Source organism: Drosophila navojoa, chromosome 2, assembly GCF_054131105.1.
Source record: "Drosophila navojoa isolate 15081-1374.11 chromosome 2, UAZ_NAV_1.0, whole genome shotgun sequence".
NCBI lineage: Eukaryota > Metazoa > Arthropoda > Insecta > Diptera > Drosophilidae > Drosophila > Drosophila navojoa.
Genome location: NC_142890.1, coordinates 7,333,111 through 7,351,203, shown reverse-complemented (window position 1 = coordinate 7,351,203; position 18,093 = coordinate 7,333,111). Strand labels below are relative to the sequence as shown.

At 46.7% G+C, this 18,093-nt stretch overlaps 1 protein-coding gene across 5 annotated transcripts in view; it reads right to left on the bottom strand.

The window, feature by feature from the left end:
- Nucleotides 1-103: 103 nt before the first annotated feature.
- The window catches only part of Mical (Molecule interacting with CasL), a 54,364-nt gene continuing 36,374 nt past the window's right edge, over nt 104-18,093 (bottom strand). Inside the window, exons 8-23 of one of the 5 annotated variants that reach the window (XM_030383999.2) lie at nt 17,750-17,811; nt 17,293-17,367; nt 16,711-16,983; nt 15,440-15,976; nt 14,813-15,076; nt 14,313-14,745; nt 14,137-14,252; nt 7,539-7,697; nt 3,373-7,473; nt 3,152-3,184; nt 1,920-2,184; nt 1,592-1,796; nt 1,453-1,530; nt 1,279-1,379; nt 1,022-1,215; nt 104-955 (exon numbers count right to left, since the gene is read on the bottom strand). In XM_030383999.2, coding sequence (XP_030239859.1) covers nt 950-955; nt 1,022-1,215; nt 1,279-1,379; nt 1,453-1,530; nt 1,592-1,796; nt 1,920-2,184; nt 3,152-3,184; nt 3,373-7,473; nt 7,539-7,697; nt 14,137-14,252; nt 14,313-14,745; nt 14,813-15,076; nt 15,440-15,976; nt 16,711-16,983; nt 17,293-17,367; nt 17,750-17,811 — 6,902 coding nt within the window. In that variant the 3' untranslated portion in view covers nt 104-949. Of the gene's footprint in view, nt 956-1,021; nt 1,216-1,278; nt 1,380-1,452; nt 1,531-1,591; nt 1,797-1,919; nt 2,800-3,151; nt 3,185-3,372; nt 7,474-7,538; nt 7,698-8,283; nt 8,650-8,748; nt 13,965-14,136; nt 14,253-14,312; nt 14,746-14,812; nt 15,077-15,439; nt 15,977-16,710; nt 16,984-17,292; nt 17,368-17,749; nt 17,812-18,093 lie in introns of those variants that run through there. The other 4 variants (XR_016197647.1, XM_089265441.1, XM_089265440.1 and 1 more) reach the window with 4 other exon arrangements.

Here is an 18,093-nt window from a genome sequence, read left to right as displayed (position 1 = left end):
GATAATCGCGATACCATACTGAAATAATCGATAGGTTTGCCACTGCCTGACGTGGCGTTGCCATCTTGTTGAAGGGGATTGATAAATTAAAATTGTCCGTTACTCACAATTAATAAATCTTTATTCAATTTTAAACAAATCAAAAAATTACATAATAAATTCGATAAATATGTTGATTAAAGAAAATAAATAATAGTACATATTTTTAAATAACTTTTTAGCATACATGAAAGCAAAGTGCTTTGCTTCCTAATATATCTTTATATACTTTTGTATTATACATATGCATGTTTATATATATGTATATATGTATATATAAATATGTATAGAAAATATTTGTGTGTAAATCTTTGTGTTCACTTTGTTTTTAGTTGGGCAGCAAATTACATGCATGATGAGTGACGTACAGCGATCATAAAAATAAAATCTTGACACACAAATCAAATTATACTAATCAAAGTCGACATTTAAAAATGATTAAAACAGGATAAACAATTTGCACATACATTTTCACGTTTCACACTTAACTTATTACACAACATAATACAACATACAATGATCAGACAAAACATTAAAATATTTTGACGGGGTGCGCAATTTAAGTGACTACAAGATTTTGTGTATAATAATGCTCGAAACTAACTGAATTTTAACTTTAAAATTGGCAAACTTTGTTTATGTAGTTTTTGTTTTCTATAGTTTTTCCTATTATACAGTAATGTTGCGCGTTTCTTGAAAAATATCTTAAGCGACTATATTATAAACTATTCCGCCAGAGTGCTCGCTCGGCGTATATTTTGCTCGTTTATCTTACAGCTCTCTGTTCTTAGTATCGTTATCATTATTGTTTTTTGTGTTTTGCTTTTTGGTACATTTCTGCTTAAGTATTTAGGCGTATAAATCCTTGCCAGATCTCATTAGCCAGTAAACCCCAAGGCAAATTTAAAATTCAAATCTGAAATAGAATAACAAAATTCGTTAATTATTTTATGTTTATACAGATAAGAGTCATAGAACTTACATTCGATTCCTCCTGTTCATGCGAATGACCGGTTAGTGTGATGCCCGCGTCCGTTGAGCTTGATGCCGTGCCGGCTGCAGTAAGATCCACCTGTGAGGCGGTTGGTCGTAACGAGGCACGTTTAGCCACTATTTCCAGCATCTCATTGAGTATTGCACCCTCCGCAGCTACATCGGCGGAGCTCTTGTCTAGTTCTACAATAGAGTTACAGATTTTAAATACTAAATACAGATGCCGAATTATTTCTTGGCACTTACTATTGCAAGACAAGCGCAAATTGAGCTCCTCTTTAAGCTGAGCATGTCGATATTCCAGTTGCAGTTCCTGTTGTCTTATAGTGAGTTCCTCATCACGTTTTCTAAATGAAATGAAGTAAAAAGGTATTTACATAAATTTGGTCAAGTAATTGCATTCGTTGGTGCCATACTCACTTTAGGGCTGTGATATTGCGCCAAATTTCCAAAAGTTCCTTTAAAAGCTTGTCGTCATTGTCCTTAGTTGCATCGAGACTGCAAAAATAGGTGTTTATTGTAATATTTAATCGTTTAGTTGAGCCGCATTTTTACTAACTTTTCGTAGTTCGCCGCTTCGCCGCGCAAGGCTTTCTCAATTAGAACGCCTCGAGCCTCCAGTTCCTTCAATTGCACCTCGAGCTCCTCCTGTTCACGCTGTATTTCTTGAGCGATTCGCAATCGCTTGAGCTCAGCCTGTCGCGAAGCCTTCGATATGGCACGTTGCTTCTTATGCTCTCGTGTCTCGTTAGCGTTGCTCTCATCTACATATTACGCACAAATATAAACATATATTTATAAATGTGTATTAGTTGCTTAATCTTATCAAGTAAAATTCATTTGGACAGAGATTTGGGAAATGTTTACATAAAATGAGTTTAACAAACCATCGGATCTTTGATAATTCAGTGGCAAAGGCGGTATGGGTGGCGGGATCTGGTCATCCATGGCAATCGCTGCGGCCAAATGATGGGGATTGTGTATATAGAGCTGCGGGCTGGACGATGAGAACGATTCGGTGTTCGGTTGCTTTCGATAGCGACTGTTGTTCGTTGTGTTGAGGTAATCTTGGGCGTGTTTCGTTTGAGTTGTGATTGTTGCTGCTGTTGTGCTTGTTGGCAATGTTGCATTGTTTGTGAACATATCCTTGTCCTAATTGTCGTGTTTCATTGAAATATATTTGGTTAAAAATTGTGTGTGTATGTTGTGTATATTGTTTAAGGTTCGGCGGCAATGGCATAAAAGAAACATCCAAAATGTAAACAATTTTCAATTCAATTCAATTCAGTTATCAATTATCAGTTTAAAAACAAAATGTTATTAACAACTTATTTATAAGAACACAACGTGCTTCACTATTCACTATTTAAGGGGATTTTGATTGGATTTGAAACCACACCAAACCAATTCAACCAATTCATGCAACATGTACTTATGTATAATAATAATAGAAATAAATTACTCTGAAACACCCAAATAGCTTCCATATTTATATGTAAATTTATCCAAAAACTTAAAAAGTAGTTGAAAATAAAAATTTTTAATTAACCAAAAAACTTAAACAAATTATAACAGATAGTAAAGTCAATAAGCCTATGTCAAATAATAATATCTTTATATGCATATAGAATCATATAGGTAGGTAATGCAGGCCCCATACAACCAGAAACGGTTTATGTTTTTCGTAAAAAAAACATAATCATAATTAATTAACTAAAAATATATAATCATAGGGTATCAGGCAAGTTATGACCTAAATATTTTCAGCTGCAAGTGCGAAAAGAAAATAAAATTAAAATATATAAAAAATGCTTTCAAGCAAGATTAGAAATGAAATGAAAACAATAATCAAAACATTTCACAAAGCATTGTGAAATTTAGCGCTATGAAACATAAAAAAGAGAAAATAATAAAATGTGTAACAACACTATTTTTAACATACCCAGGGATTATTTTTTTTATGAATCAAAATTGTGTAAGGTTTTTTTTTGGAATTTTGTGCAGTGTGCATTTTAAAATATTTTAATGTGAAACATATAAATAGCTCATGCCAAATCAATGAAATTTCGAGATTATCAACAGCATATAGTAGTAAATAGTTAAGTAAAAATATTCTTACACCAAAACCGAAATTCCGCAGATCAAAGCAAGACTGTAAAATGTTGATAAGAGTTGAATTTGTTGTTTTAGATGAAGGACACACATAGAACATTAATGTAAATTAACCCAGATTGCACAGCCCCAATTCGTAATGCACAATTAATTAATGACTTCTTTGTGAATTCGCACAAAACTTTTCACATTAAGCTGAAACTGGTTGGGGATGCGGCAAAGACTTACCTTAGACTTCTCCTTCGATTTGGGTGAAATGCGGAAGCGGCTGAAGACGCCACCGCCGCCGCCGCCGCTGCCTGCGTCGGAGATCGTGGGCGTGCCGCTGCTGCTAGTGCCCGGACGCTCTGCATGCTCAGAGTGACAGGCAGCTACAGCGCCGCCCAGTTCCTTGGGACTGTTGGACGCCGAGGCGGTTGTCGAGTTGTTGCTGCTCTTGTGAAAGAAGCTGGACAAGGATTGTATAAGACTTTTGCGACGTTCTGGATCCTTATGCCGCTTGCTACTGGGCTTGCTCTGCTGCGGCTTATCCTGCGCACTGGCCGCCAAATTGGGATCCGATATAAAGTCTGCAGCTTTGGCCTTGCTCACGGCCTCGCTCTCCATGCGCAGTGGCTGCTGTGGGCCATGGGCAACCATGTAGGCCAGATCGTTGACACTTTTGGAGGCGCTCATTTTTCGAGCACGTGCCGTGAGGTCGCCGGCAACTGCATCCTGCTGCTTCGCCTTAATGGCGCTGTTCTGTTCGTAGTGTAGTCGCTTGCGTAGTAATTGCATCTTCTCCTCGGGACTCAGGCCCAGTTCTGTGTTGGACTTTAGGCGAGCGCGTGCTCTCGCCTCGCTGCGCAGATTCTCTGTGGACGTTGAGGAGATGCCCACATCGGCAGCTTGATCGATCTGCCGCTGACTTTGACCATGGTTGCCGTTGCGATGCGGACGCACTGGCGCATTGGGTGTTGTCAGCTCATCCACTTTACCGTAGCTGAACGAGGCTGTCTTATTGAGCTTATGCCGCTCCAGAAGACTCAATTGCTCCGCATCGATGTGCTCGCTGAAGGGACGCGACTTGTAAAGATCTGCTGTGCGCAACGCCGGCTGCTTTGTGCGATAGGGCGAAACATAGGATGCTGTTGCGGACTTCTGTAGCGGATTGGGCTGCACGAAAACGTCATTCGGTGGCTGGCTTGGCCGGCTGGGCAACTGCTCGGCAGCTGTCGAGACATGGTAGTGCGCCTGGCTGCTGCAGTTGGCATCGCTGGAGCTGCTGGCAGCGGCCAATTTGGGCGTGGGACTCAGACTAGCACCGCTGGCATAGCCGCTGGTCAAGAGGCTGCGCTGCCGGCTGCGATGCAGACGCTTCTCGGCATTCAGTTGCTTCTTGGACTGCAGCTTGTCCATGACCAGATCGTGTATGAGATCCTTTTGCTTGGTGCGTTCCTTGCTGATCTCCTCCAGCTTGCTGTTGAGCGTCGGTATCTCAGGTACTTTGCTTGCCGAGCTGCCACTCCTGGGTCGCACGCCTGCAGTCGTGCCGTTCTCAGCGCCTGCCCTCTGCCCATCCGCTGCTGGCGCCTGCAGCACATTGGTCGCTTCTATCACAGTTGGCTGCTGCAGATTGGGCGCCTCCCCCTTGGAGCTCTTGCGGCGCTGTGTGCTGATCTGCGAAATGCGCTGCTGCAGCGCACGCACGTACTCGAACTGGATCTGCATGTCCTCGTCCGTTTCCTTGGGCGGCGCAGGGGCTGGGGTGGAGCTGCTGGCGCTGCTGTTTGTGGTCATTGTCGACTGTGTGGTCTTTGGTTGCTGGTCGGAGCTGCTAGGTGTGGATACGTCCGGCTTGCCAGCAGCCAGCATTGACGCAAACTGATCGAGCACCCGCGGCGATGAGGTGTCCAACGGACTAGTGACCACTGTGAGTGCTTCGCTTTCTTCTGTGGTCGTTACAGTGGGCTGCGTCTGTGACTGAACCATAGCACCGAGGCTGTCCTCGTCCAGGTCGTTCAGTGTGCTCGAATCAGTCAGAGACTGAGTCATCTGAGAGCTGATGGGCAGACGGGGCGCCTCATTCACCGGCGTCTTGGCATCGTCGTGCATTATGTAGGCGCCCTGCTCTATGTAATCGATGCCGAGCTTTTCATCCCGCTTGGTCAGCAGTGGCTGGGCCTGCGGCTGTGTTTGCCCAGCGGCTGTTGTTCGAGTGTTGTCCGTGCTTGCCGTCTGCTTGGGCACCGTCTCAATGTACTCCATGTAGCCGCGATTATGCAGCAATGCCGTGTTGGTCGCTGAATAAGCCTCGGCGCAGGAGCCCTCGGAGCCAGTGTCCATAAACTCAATGTCATCAAAGTCAATGGCCATTTGAGCGACGGGCGCCTGCTTGGCCAGCTCGTGGAGCACCTCGCTGCTGCTGGGCAGCTTGACTGCCCCACTGCGACGTCGCTCCTTGCGTCGCTTCATTGTGCCCTTGTTCGAGTTGATCACGAACTCCATATCAACAAAGTTCTCCGAAATGCAATCATCGGCCGTCCAATCGGAAAGCTCCGTTTCAGTTAGCACCTGGCCGGTGCCAGTGGGCTCCGTTTCCGAGTCGGAGCCGCGCGAGTTCAAATCGGCCGTGGGCGTTTTGTCGCTATCATGCTGCGTGGGCGTGGTCGGCGTGTCTGGCGTCTTGGCCAAGCTACTGCTCAGATTGAGCGTAATGGGCTTCACCACCTGACTGTGCTCCAAGGGTTGATCTACGATCAAAGGCAGATTTTTCAAGCTTTCGATTTTGTTTTCATTCTTACTGTCGAATCTCAGCTTGGGTGGTCCCATCTCTGGCAGTGGGGGTGGTGGTTGGGACTGACGCTCCGTCTCGATAACTGTGCACTCCACCGGTTCTGGAGTCGCCGTTACCGGTTCAACATCCGCCTCATGCTCGTCATCCAGTTCGCTGGTCTTTATAGCTGGCGCCGGTGGAGACGGCACAATGACACCTGCCGGCATATCCAGATATTTGACATCTTCCGGATCACCGATGTATTTGCCATTCACAATCATCAGGCTGTCCACCTGCATAAGAGCTCCGCTGCTGTCGTGCACCTCAACGCGCGGCACATTGTGTTTGCTGCCCGCCGTCTGTGTGTCCGGACTGGTCGTGGACTCCAGGATATAATGCTGTATGTCTTCAATACTGGAGCTGCCCGAGCTGGAGCAGCTGGTGGCGCTACTGGCGGTCGTCGACATCATTTCTGACTTGGGCTTGGTCCACGGTATATTAGGCACTTGGATTTGCAGTGTCTCCTGCTCATACTGCTCCTGGTCCAGATCGGCCGCCTTCTCTGGTGAATCGCGCTTCTCCTCGTCGGATTGACAGAGCAGTGACTGTTGCTCCTCAGTGTCGCCAGCGCTGGATGTCTCCTTCTTTGCATTGATGTCACCTAGTATGTCGGGTATGCACTCCTTCACGTCTTTGGACACATCTGGCTTCACAGCCTCCTGATTCAGATCATTTAACTTGTTGCTGTCCGAGATCTTTGCAGGGGAATCTACCATCTCAGTGCTGTCCTCACTTGGTTTCTTTGGCGTCTCCAGCACAGTGAGATCAATGAACGGCACCGGTGTTTCGGGCGTGACCAGATCAATTATCTCGATGACAGTTTTGTTATTGGTGGGCGTGGTTGGTGATCCTTTTTTGTTGTGCTGCTCCATTAAGGTAGCGTTCACCGCATCCGTATACTCCATGCCCTTGTTCAGCTCGTTCTTGCTGTTGACGAACACGTTCTCCTTCTCGTTGTCCGTGGAGTTGCTAGACGGCGCCTTCTGAATCTTCAGCTCCACGCGCAGATCATTGATCACATTGGTAGTAGCCGAACGCATCAGTTCATTCTGTGCATTCTGCGCATTGTCGCCCAGCTTCGTGCGATCCAGGAAACTGCGCATTGCCGCACTGATGTCGCTGCTGGGATTCAGAAGCTTCTGGCACTCGGAAATATTGGACTGAAAGCTGCGTATGCGCGAGTCCAGGACCGAGGTAGAGCCAGACTTTTGAATTTTGTTCCCATTGGCCGGTTCGCCTAGCAAATACCGTTTCTTCAGCTCTAGACTTCTCTTCGACGCAATGCCCTCCGTGCTGGCCGTCTTGTTCAGAAGATAATCACCGGGTCGTGGATTTTGCAGCGGCACTCGCTGGCTGCCTATCAACAGCGTGGGATCCACCTGGACCAGTGGCTTAAACTGTGGCTGCACCGGCTGTGGTTGGTATTTCTGCAAATAGCTGCCGCCCTTTTCGCGTGCCGCCAGCTGCTTCTGGTGCAGACCGGAGGCACTAGATGTGATCATAGTAGACTTGATCTGGTAAACAAGTGAATAGATCAGCACTGCTGTGAGTGGTAAAATATATTTACGAGAACGCTTACCTGAACTTTTGTCGGTTTTCTTAGATGTGTATCGTCAATAAAGATTTTTGGCGCCTGTCGTATAATCTCGTCATTGTCGAACTCAGAGTCGGTGGATATTTCAGTGGCAGAGTTAAGCTCAACTTCGTCGGGCGATGTGCTCTCGGATTCGGTTTGTACCTGTAATTGAAATCGAACCAAAATGATTTAATATCTTCATGGCGATGATCAACATAAGTACAATAAAGCAATGCACAAAAAAACGAATAACATTTGAACAAAAAGCATCAAGAGAAAGGCGGGTGCTAAGAAGATCAGCAAGATCCCAAGCTCGAAAGTATTCTTTTATGTCTTGGATTATCAAACATGCTTAATTAGTCATAGCTTGGATTGTTGTTGTTGTCTGTTTGTTGTTGGGTTAATCAGCGACAGCGGCAGCAGCAGCAGGAGCAGCAGCAACAGCAACAGCAGAGGCAACATCATGCCTTTAGGTACGATCCAGAAAGGTACATACGAATACAAAATCGAACGAAACACAACGCGGACTTTGGTTACATGGGTTAGACCTGGGCGTTAAGTGTAGTATTTGTTGTGTAGGTTTTAGGCGGGTTATGGGGGTACATAGAACGAGAGCGAACGGTAGGTACAACAATTTTGTCTATATTTAGTTTTAGAGACTACAAACTTTTTTGTTTTGTTTTGGCTTTTGATCGAGCTGCTCGGGGGTTAGCGCAACATTTCGTGTAGAGTTTTGATTGAATTTACCTTCATAGATCGTACCCAGACGCTTTTTAAACGCTAGTGGCTAACAAAGGTGTAACTCTCTTTTTCTCTCTTTCTTTCTTTATCTCAAGATCAGGACGGACTTGACTAAGTTGTAGGCGTGGCAGACAGGCAGGCGGGCGGACAGGCTGTAGCGTTGGGATCTTTCGGTTGATGGGGAACGTTGGCTGGACCAGATTTTGGTCCCCAATATATATTTATCCTGGCATGTTTTTTGTTTAGGTGTTAGTTTAGGGGAGCTATATGTTGTATTTGTTTCAAGGGGGAGGGGTCGTGTGTGTTGGTTTCGCATTTGGCTGTGGTGTAGAATTCATTTCGGCCTCAGTAGAGATAATAGTTGAGACGTCTTCTATATACGTTGTCGTTGGCGTTGGTATTTTAATTATACATAAAAGAGAAATAGCTGTTTTTGATCAATGTTTAGGCTAACTACTAAGAGATAACGCACGACTCTTTGCTGGCTGGCAGCCCGTAATCGCTGCGCCCATAGCTGGACGTGGAGGCGGGACTGCGTCGCCTGAATAGATCACTGAGATGCGTGGTACTTGTTGCTGCTGTACTCGGATAATAGTTGGATGTCGTTGACGTCGTGTAGGGTCTTCTGCTGAGGTAGTCGCTGCTGCTGGTGGTAGCATTGCTGAGGTAATCATAATTGCTGCGAGATGCGGGACTGCGCGTGTAGGCCGAGCTGGAGCTGGGAAACCGGCTCGTAGTCGTCGTTGTCGCCTTGGCCGGCAAGCTGCTGGTGTAGTGACGGGGCCTATAACTGGACAACTGTTCATCCGGCATGTAGTCACTGCGATCCGTGCTGCGTATGACGTCACGCATATAAGGATTTCGCTCCACGACGCGTTCGTTGACAAAGTCGCGCTTTCGATTGTGCAACCGCTTGCTTCGGTCGAGTAGAGCCCGCATGCTGGCATCTACCGGGTCATCAAAGTTAATATTACTCAAGGGACGCGAAGTTGCGACGGTTTTTGTGGTCGATCGTGTATCTGTATCCTGACTGGAGAGTGCAGATAGGGATTGCTGTGACGCCGATACAGACTGCCCAGATTTGAGATCACCAAAGGACTTGGAGCTCAGCCGAGCGCTGGCTCCAAGTGGTTTGAACGGCTGCGGTGACTGCGAACGTGGCTTATTTGAATTGAATCTCCTGTTTTTGCGTCGCTTAACGTCCAGCAAGCCAAGTACATCATCTACCTCTAGAGAATCGGGGCGTTTGTTCTGTTCGAAAATGGTCTTGCCATCAGGCCACTGTCGATTCTGGAAAGCAGCGCAGGGCGGAGAGTCTGAGCGTGCATATTCCGGCAATTGCTTTTTCTGCTCTTGCTCTGCCTCGTTTTCATCTTCGCTGTCTAGTTGCAGTTCTCCGATGTGCGGCTTGGGCCAGGCACGATCCTTAAAGACCTCTGGCACCGGCTCATCTTCTGGCCTTGCTTCGGGCACATATTTGGGCGCCTCCAGCTTGGGCAGATGCAGCTTTTTGGGCATGGGCACAATTACTGGTTTGTTATCCTGTAATTCAATAAATGCAAACGAACTGCGTCGCGTGGAGTCCGCCGTGGAATCCAGCGTAGAGTTGGTGTCATCGCCCAAATCCAATTTCTTAAACATGGGAGGCGTGCCCTCCCGCCTCGCGGACTCGCGCCTGCTGCTGCTGGCCTGTGTGGTGCCACGGCGAACGCTTGCTTGTGGAGGAGTGGGAGGCGGAAGACTGCGCTTGCCGCTGGAGTTGCTGCTGCTCTGCTGAGAGTCGCGTCGACGCTGCTCTGCAGCTGCTGCCTCAAAGCTCTCATCACGTTTGATCAGAGCCTGACGGCGTTCCAGCTCGAATTCCTGAATGAGACGTGCCTGTGCTAAGGCCTCATCATCATCAACGCTGGGTAGATTATTTAGCAGCTGAATGGAGTTGGTGGGGGAGATGTCTGAGGGTTTGATTACGGGTATACGACGACGCAATGGCATTGGGCTATTAGGTAGCTTTTCCATATCCCATTCCAGGGAGCCTTCCTTGCTGGCTGGAATTAGCGGTTGCTTGCGACGCGGCATGGGCGAAGCGGGCAACTTTTCCATATCCCAATCAAGCGAGTTCTCCTTGCTGCGCGCCTTGGGTGGCGTCACGAGCTTCGGTGGCTCGTTAAGGCTGCTGTGTGAGGAGCTGTCGCTTTTGGTTGAATTGTTGTTAGGCACTTGCACGGATTTTGTACGCAGATGTATCGGTGTTTCTATTATTATGTCAGGTATTACATCTATCACAGGCTTTTCTGTGTTGAAGCCATTAACACTGGGATTCGGCATTACTTTCTCTACATGATCAACCACGTCTGCCCCTGCCTCCACGTAATCAACAACATCTTCGTTGGGTAGAAGTCGAGGAAACTTCAGCTTTTCCTCAGAAGCCTTAGTATCTATTTGCACCTGCTCCGGTTGCACATTATTAACGTGCAGCTTCTGCAGCAAATCCTGCACGGAAGGCGGCATACTCTCCGGATCCAATTTGGCCAATTTCTTCTTTAACCGCTGTGGTGCAACTGGAAGAGTCGGCTCACTGGACGAGGAGCTGCTTTTTTGCCTGCGTTGAGGACGGGCTGGAAAATTTCTTTCGTTAAGCTCATCAATTTCTGCGTGCTTTCCGCTTGTGAAACGACTTAACGGCTCCTCGCTATTCAAGGGTGCTTCATCGCGTTCCAGCGACTCCAGCTTATCCACAAAATCACGTTCCGCGGAGCTGCCGGCAACGAGGCTACCTCTGGGGCTTATTCCTATCAGTTCATCATTTGAATCAAACTCCACATTAACGAGCATTTCATCGGAAAACTTGCTAAACAGTTTCTCGATGCTCTCCTCCTCGGAGCTGCCTCGCTTGACCACCGTCACGGGCTGGACACTGGGACTCTTGCTGATGGTAGTGCACAATGAATCAACATCCAAATCGTCATCTACAGCAGCTTCCGGTGTCTGATCTATTGCCTCGACCATGCTCTGGAAGACCTCATCGACATGCTCTACATTGCGTTCCATCTCGATATTTTGAAGCGCCTCCAGAGCATCTTGATTTAGTTTTTCGGTCAGCGAAATGTCCGATTGGCGTCGCGAGAGCACCAGACTGGACTGGGAGCCACGTCGAGAACTGTTTAACGATTTGTCGCAGCCAGTCTTGGGTAAATTCTTAATATCCTCTACTACAGGACGCGAAACAACGGTCTCTGTTTCTATGTTAACAACTTCATTAGCTGCTGGCAAGGGAATATCCTCCACGAGTGGACTTTTGGTCTTGGAGCGCTCCAGCTCTTTGGCCTCTGTTGCCTTATCGAGTAAATGTAAGATCTCTAAGTCATCCGGTACAGGCGGTGCTGGATTTGCTGGCTTCTTGGGTTCAACTTTTTTGATTTTCGGAACGACATTCGTTGGCTTCTTTTGCGCTTGCTTCGTCTGCCGGGCATTGCTAATCTTGGCCAGCTCCTCCAGCGAATTATTTGTCTTGGGGGACTTTTGAATTTTACAAGGCGAACTTTGCTTTTTTGTGGGAGATTTTTGCTTTTTGATGGGTGACTTGCGCTTCTCGGGCGATTTGCGTGATGCCAAGCCAAAGAATTTGGCAAGTTTTGAGTCCTGATATTGCACGGGCAGCTCACGTCTCCGACTAATCTCCGCTTTCACCTCCTGCTCCTTTTGCTGCTCCTCCTTTTGGGCATAAAACTTATCGCGTTTCCTCTGCAGAAAATTTGTTGCTTCATTCCGCCATTCGTTGCGCAAATACTCCATAGTCTTCTCCAGGTCACTCATTGAGTCACTGGCAGAAACCAGAGAGTCGCGTGACCGATTCAGGCTACTCATATTGCTGGTGCTGGACTCCATGCGACGCAGCTTGAAGGAAGTCTGCTCATCGCTCTGCTGCGAGTTGACAGAGCTCATGGACTCGAATCGCTTGAGTATGTTTTGAACGCCACTCAGTCGCTTTGGCTCCAGATCAAAGTCGCCTTCGCCAAGTGACTTGGTTTTCAATAACTTTTTGCTGTTTCGTCGAGGTAAGCCCAGCTCGAGATCGAGACCCGTTTCCTCTAGTATGCGTTCGATCTTGTCCGATAGGTCGCTGGGTGACTTTTCATCATTAAATAGTTTCTGATACTCGGAGCTGGGCGAACGTGTCTCCCCATCTGCCAAAATCTCATCTAGAATACGTTCAGCTTCATCCCGAGGCGGTGGTGGACTCTCTGCCACCACGGCAGCTGCAGCTGCAGCAGCAGCAGCCGCTGCCTTTTTGGCCTTTGTGCCCTTGGGCACAATTTTCTTTATAATTTTAATCTTACCCTTCGGCGTTGTTGTCGCCTTGGCCAAGGTGGTTGAATTGGTGGGCTTGGCGGGAGTTTTTGATGCAGGTGGTAATACCTTAACAGGTGCTTTCTTCTTGCTCAAGTCCAGCGCCCCATCCAGCTGATGGTCACGTAAGCTGAAGGCATTTAGAGATGCCTGCCGCTTGGGCGGCACAGGCTTTGTCTTGGAATCCGTTTTGGCCTGAGAACTTTTCGGCGCTTCCGCCTCTTTGGGCTGGGCTATAGCTGCCTCAGTTTGTGACTTCTTTAGTCGTTCTGCAACTGTTTCAACAGCGCGTCGCTGTGGCGCCGGACTACTAGGAAAATACTTGGCCAGATCCACATCCTTTAACGTCTTCTGATTCTTATTAGTATTGCCCGAGGCACTCTTCTCCTCCTTCTGATTGGGAAAGTACTTGGAGAGATCCACATTGGCTGTATGCACCGTGGGCATAGTCAGCTGAGATTTAATATGATCCATAGTGCCCGCAAAGCTACTGGCTCCGATCTCCTTGAGCTTGCCACTGAGCTGTGTGTTGCTTTCCGTATCGACAAAGGCTTCATCGTCATCGTCATCAATGTCCATATCCTCTTCCTTCTCACTGCGCTGCGGTCTTTTAATTGCACCCAGAATTTTCTCGATTTGCATTTTGCTGTCATCGGGCAGCGGCGCCTTTTTCGAGCGCGGACTTGACTTGGAGCTGGCATTGCTTTTTATGCTGTTGGAGCGACTTACATTGGCGCTGCTCTTACGCTCAAGTTTTGGACTCAGTTGAGTCGACTTCTTCAGACTCTCTGGCTTTTGTAGCAGCTCCTTGGGCCGCTCCTCGAAATTGGGCTTGCGTGGCTTCAGCTCATCCAGATTAAAATCGATGACTGGCTTTGGCTTTGGCCTGGGCTCAGCTCCCGTTTGGGGCCCACTCACGATCTTCTCATATTTCTCATCAAACTTGGACTTGGGTGGCGCAGCGGGACTTGTAGCTGTAACAACATTGGCTGCCTTCGTAGGATTGGCCATGCCCGCAGCTATAGCTGCATTCTCGGCTAACCATTTCTCCTTCAGCGTAAGCTTGTTCAGTATATCGCTCTTGACCAGATTTTCCTTGGCTAGAACTTCCAGGTCTTTGTTCATTTTGACCATATTATTTAGGTGGTACAGTTTCTCGCTAATTGCTTCGATCTCGCTGCTGAACTTGCGCGGCGCATTGCGCTCCAGCTGCTCCAATTGAGCACGCGTGGGCGCTGCGACGGGCGTGCTCGGCTGACTTTTGGCCGACTCGAAGGAGTTGGCCGACTTGAGCGAAGCTCGCTCCACATTTTCCTTATTCTCTACACTCAACTGGGGCTTCTACATGGGAATTTGTATAATTTTATGAAACCAACACCATGTTTAGAGACAATGTTTATATAGTAATTGTATATATGATATCATCAGAGTATACAACAGAAAATTAAAGACAAAATTATGATAATAATATTAGTTTCCCATAGCCAAATGATAGCGGATCAAAGAGACTCACCTCCGTTTCCGTATCCGTGGGCAAATTGACGGGCAAAGGCTGCAGGCGCACTTCCTCGCGTCGCAGCTCCCGGGCTTTCTTGAACTCCTCGCCCTCGGTATCGTCCTTGCCATCATCTGCAACAGATAAGCAATAACTAAAATAAACTTCAAGGGTAATTAGGACGAGTTACGTACCCGCGATGCCTTCGCTGGAATCGTAGAAGTCATCCGAGTCATCGCTATCCTCACAATACTGTTTGCCAATCCAGTCGGATGCCAGTTGCAGAGTTTGGGCACCAAATGGCGAGTCATCTGCCTCCTCGAACAGTTCCGAATCCGATTCCGTGTCGGACTCATCCGAGCTGGACAGCTCCGACTGTGAATCGTTGTTGGACTCGGGCAGGAAATTGCGCCCCGACCACTCATGCTCATCAATGACATTGGCTTCGTCATCTGACATGGCATCCGCCGAGGCAGCGGCTCTGGAGGTTTCCAACAAATCCATTGTATCGCCTCCGGCGGGCGTAGTGTCCATGGCCTGCACCGCCTCAGCGGTTGCTGCAACGCCAGCAATGGCGCCAGCAGCAGCTGCTGGTTGCTGTGCAGGTGACTGTGGTGCAGCGGATCTCTGCGGGATTACGAGTTCGAAATGTGAATTGAAATGGGCTAAAAAGTGGTTTTCTAGCGTAACTCACTCTCGTTTTGGCGACACGCTGCGGCATTGGCTTCGGTGGCAGCCGGAAGTGCTGAGTGCAATAGAATCGACCCTGGGGATCGTCACGATCGAAGGCGTAGCCGCCCAGGCGCAGATTGGTGTGGCAGTGATGGCATTTAAGGCAATTGCGATGCAGCACCAGACCCTCCACGGTGGTCTTCTCCATAAGATAAACGGTTTGCTTGCAGAAGCGGCACTTCTCAGAGGCGGCCTGCTTCTTAAAGGCGAGCGCCACCTTCGAACTCTGCGAACATGAAACCCATTAGAAATGATTTATATATTCTAGGCATGGGGTTAGAACAGCGAATAACATTGAAGTGCGTCTTAATAAATGTTGATTGTCATGTACATATGAATGTTGTTGTATATGAGAATGTGTTTGATTGTGTGTGTGAGTCTGCCTGAGTTAAAAGCTAGCTAAAACAACAAGAGCAACGGCAACAATACACGAGGAACCTTATACCATAAGGACACACGCGGCGACCAAGTTAAGATAAGCCATAAGCATAATACAAATAAATACAAAATAAATGTACATATACGGGATATAGAACACATAAGCGAAAAACCCAGGATAATGATACGGTTCGAACGCAGGGCTACTCACAGATTTGGGTATGACAGTGTTGTTGGTGTTTGTGGTGGCATTGCTGCTGGCATTCTTCTCATCCGAATTGGTCTCATCCTTTTTGACGAATTGGCCAGCGATGGAGGCAACCTTGTTGCGACCCCGCTCGCCCACATCGAGATTGTGGCCCTCCTTGAGCTGTTTGTCCAGATTCTTGAGCGTCGTATCGATCTCCTTGAACTTCTCAGCCTCGCGCGAGTCCTGGCGCTGGGGCTTGGACATTTTGTGCTGACGCGCCTGGAACTGCTCTTTGCTCCATTTGGGCACCTTTTCCCGGCCCTTGGGCCCATGGATTTCGGTCTTCTTGGACAGCTCGATTTTCTTCTCAATTTCGCGCACATTCCAATCGCTCGAATCGATCTTTCCAATGGCACGCATCAGATCTTTGGGTTTCTTATCACTGCCATAGCCGGGCCGTCCCGTCATGCGTTGCTCCATGCTCTTGATGCGATCGCTGAACTGCTCATCGGCAGCGCTCCGTGGCATCGCCGAGGGTATATCGTTACGTTCGCGATCCTATTATCATGTGGGAAGTGGAGGTGGTTATGTTGGTGGTTCGGCGAGCGGTGCAGCAGCCATTCGAGTTGGAGTCAAGTGTATAATTGTGTGTGGGTGTCAGATTGCATTAATTGTAGGTCGGGCATGGATAACATTTTAGTCGGGAGTGGAGAAATCAAAATTTGAATAAATTGAAATTTGAATATATAGATATAGATCTTCGTAATACATAAAAAACAATCAAAACCAAAACGCAAACAAAATACAAAATATATAACTTAGGTTTTAGTCTAACGCAGTTAGATGAACGAACGTAGCGCAAGTTTCTTTAGTAGCTGGCAAAGATCACGCTAAGAAATCGTAGTAACTAGCTTAGACATACAGTTTATTTCACATTTTAGTTAGAGCAACAGGTTTACCAAGCTTTTTCATTATTATTTAGCCATTTTTTTCAGATTAGCAAAGTTCTTGAGAGAATTCGTTGGCCATATAAATGATTTATGACCGAACTTCTGAAAATCATTTTCCGCTTCATGCCGCAACTCTTCAGTTGCTTCTCTTGTTAGTAAAAAGCAAAGAGCCTGCGATTCAGTTAGTTTCGTTTGTGTTAGGAGCAGAGACTGAACAGAGAGCGCAGAGCCAAGACAAAACATGGGGAACACAGGACACGGCGTGCAGCAAATTGTGTCATCCAACATGGAGATAACCAGCAGGCAGAGTCAGGATCTCTGAATCGTATCCTTATTGCTTACGGGAAACAGAAGTTTGCGCTCGAGCTCCTTGACGCGATCGTTAAAGACGGGCGCCTGCTGCCGGTACAGAAATATCGAATAGTCCTCGAAGGGCGTACCATCCTCGGCCACGCCCTCGGCCACACCATCGCCCTCGCGGAGCAGTTTGCCCGCCTGCAGCAGCTGCAGACTTTTGTAGAAATTCTGCGTCTGATGGAAACGCTGCTGGCGTCGCCTGCTCATGCGATCCTGACGATTCTCCTCGATTTCTTTCAGACGCTGCTGGCGCTCCTCCTGCGCAGCAGAGTGGAAAGTCAAGACATTGACAATTTCACACGGCATAAGAGTGTGTTGGTGTATGGGTGTGAGTGTATATGCGTGTGTGTGTATATATGGCAAGGAAGAGTGTGTAATCATTTGTGTGTATTTTTTTTTTCATATGAAATAGACATAAAACTAAACTAGAGAACTACATGACGAACTATCGGTATGGGATCCAGTTGGATTAGTAGAAATAATTCGACTGTTACGTTTACAAATGGATTGAGAGCACACGGTAAACGAATGACAAATGGCAAAGCATTGGACACTGATCGAACTGACCTCGTTGATGGATTCGTATGCGCTTATGACGTTACTGAGTTCATGAAAGAGAGCTGTTTTCAGTATGAGTTTAACCTTGGTTTATCGTAAACGTTTATGTTTTTTGATTCGATTTGTTTTTTTTTTTTATATATATATGATTTGTATGACAAGCGTTCAACAATAAATTACAATCAAATATATTTTTGTATGAGCGTAAATTTTAAGGAGAATTGTATGAAAGAGAGAGAGAAAGAGAAGTTTGTTGACACAGTTGAAAAGTGATGACCTTTCCTAAACATATGCGCATAATTTGCCAATTTGAATGAATTTAGCTATATATATATGTATATATATATTTATAGGTATATATATATATATGTATTATTTGAGAGAAATTTTGATATGGCATCACTTTTCAAGCAACATTTATTGCGCCAGTGAACCAATCCATGATATAGTCGAAACATCTACTCACAATGTTCGCCGTTTTATCAGCCTGGCGACGTTTCTTCGAGCGACGCGGTGTATCACTTTGAGCTGCAAAAGAGAAGAGAGATGCAAAAAGTTAGAATCGAAATGTTAAAAGGGAAAACTTATTGTAAATGGGAATGTCTTTAGCGAACACGAATCGAAATATAAAAGAGATAACTCGAGAGCGAACTGACTATAAATGGGAATGTCTTTATAATATATACCAGAAACAACGGTTCTGACTATTTATAATCCTGCTATTTCCTATTTTTGAACAATAAACAACGGATCCAATTTTGTACTATAGAGATCTAAGTGAATTATAACTTCGATAGTTATTACAATATA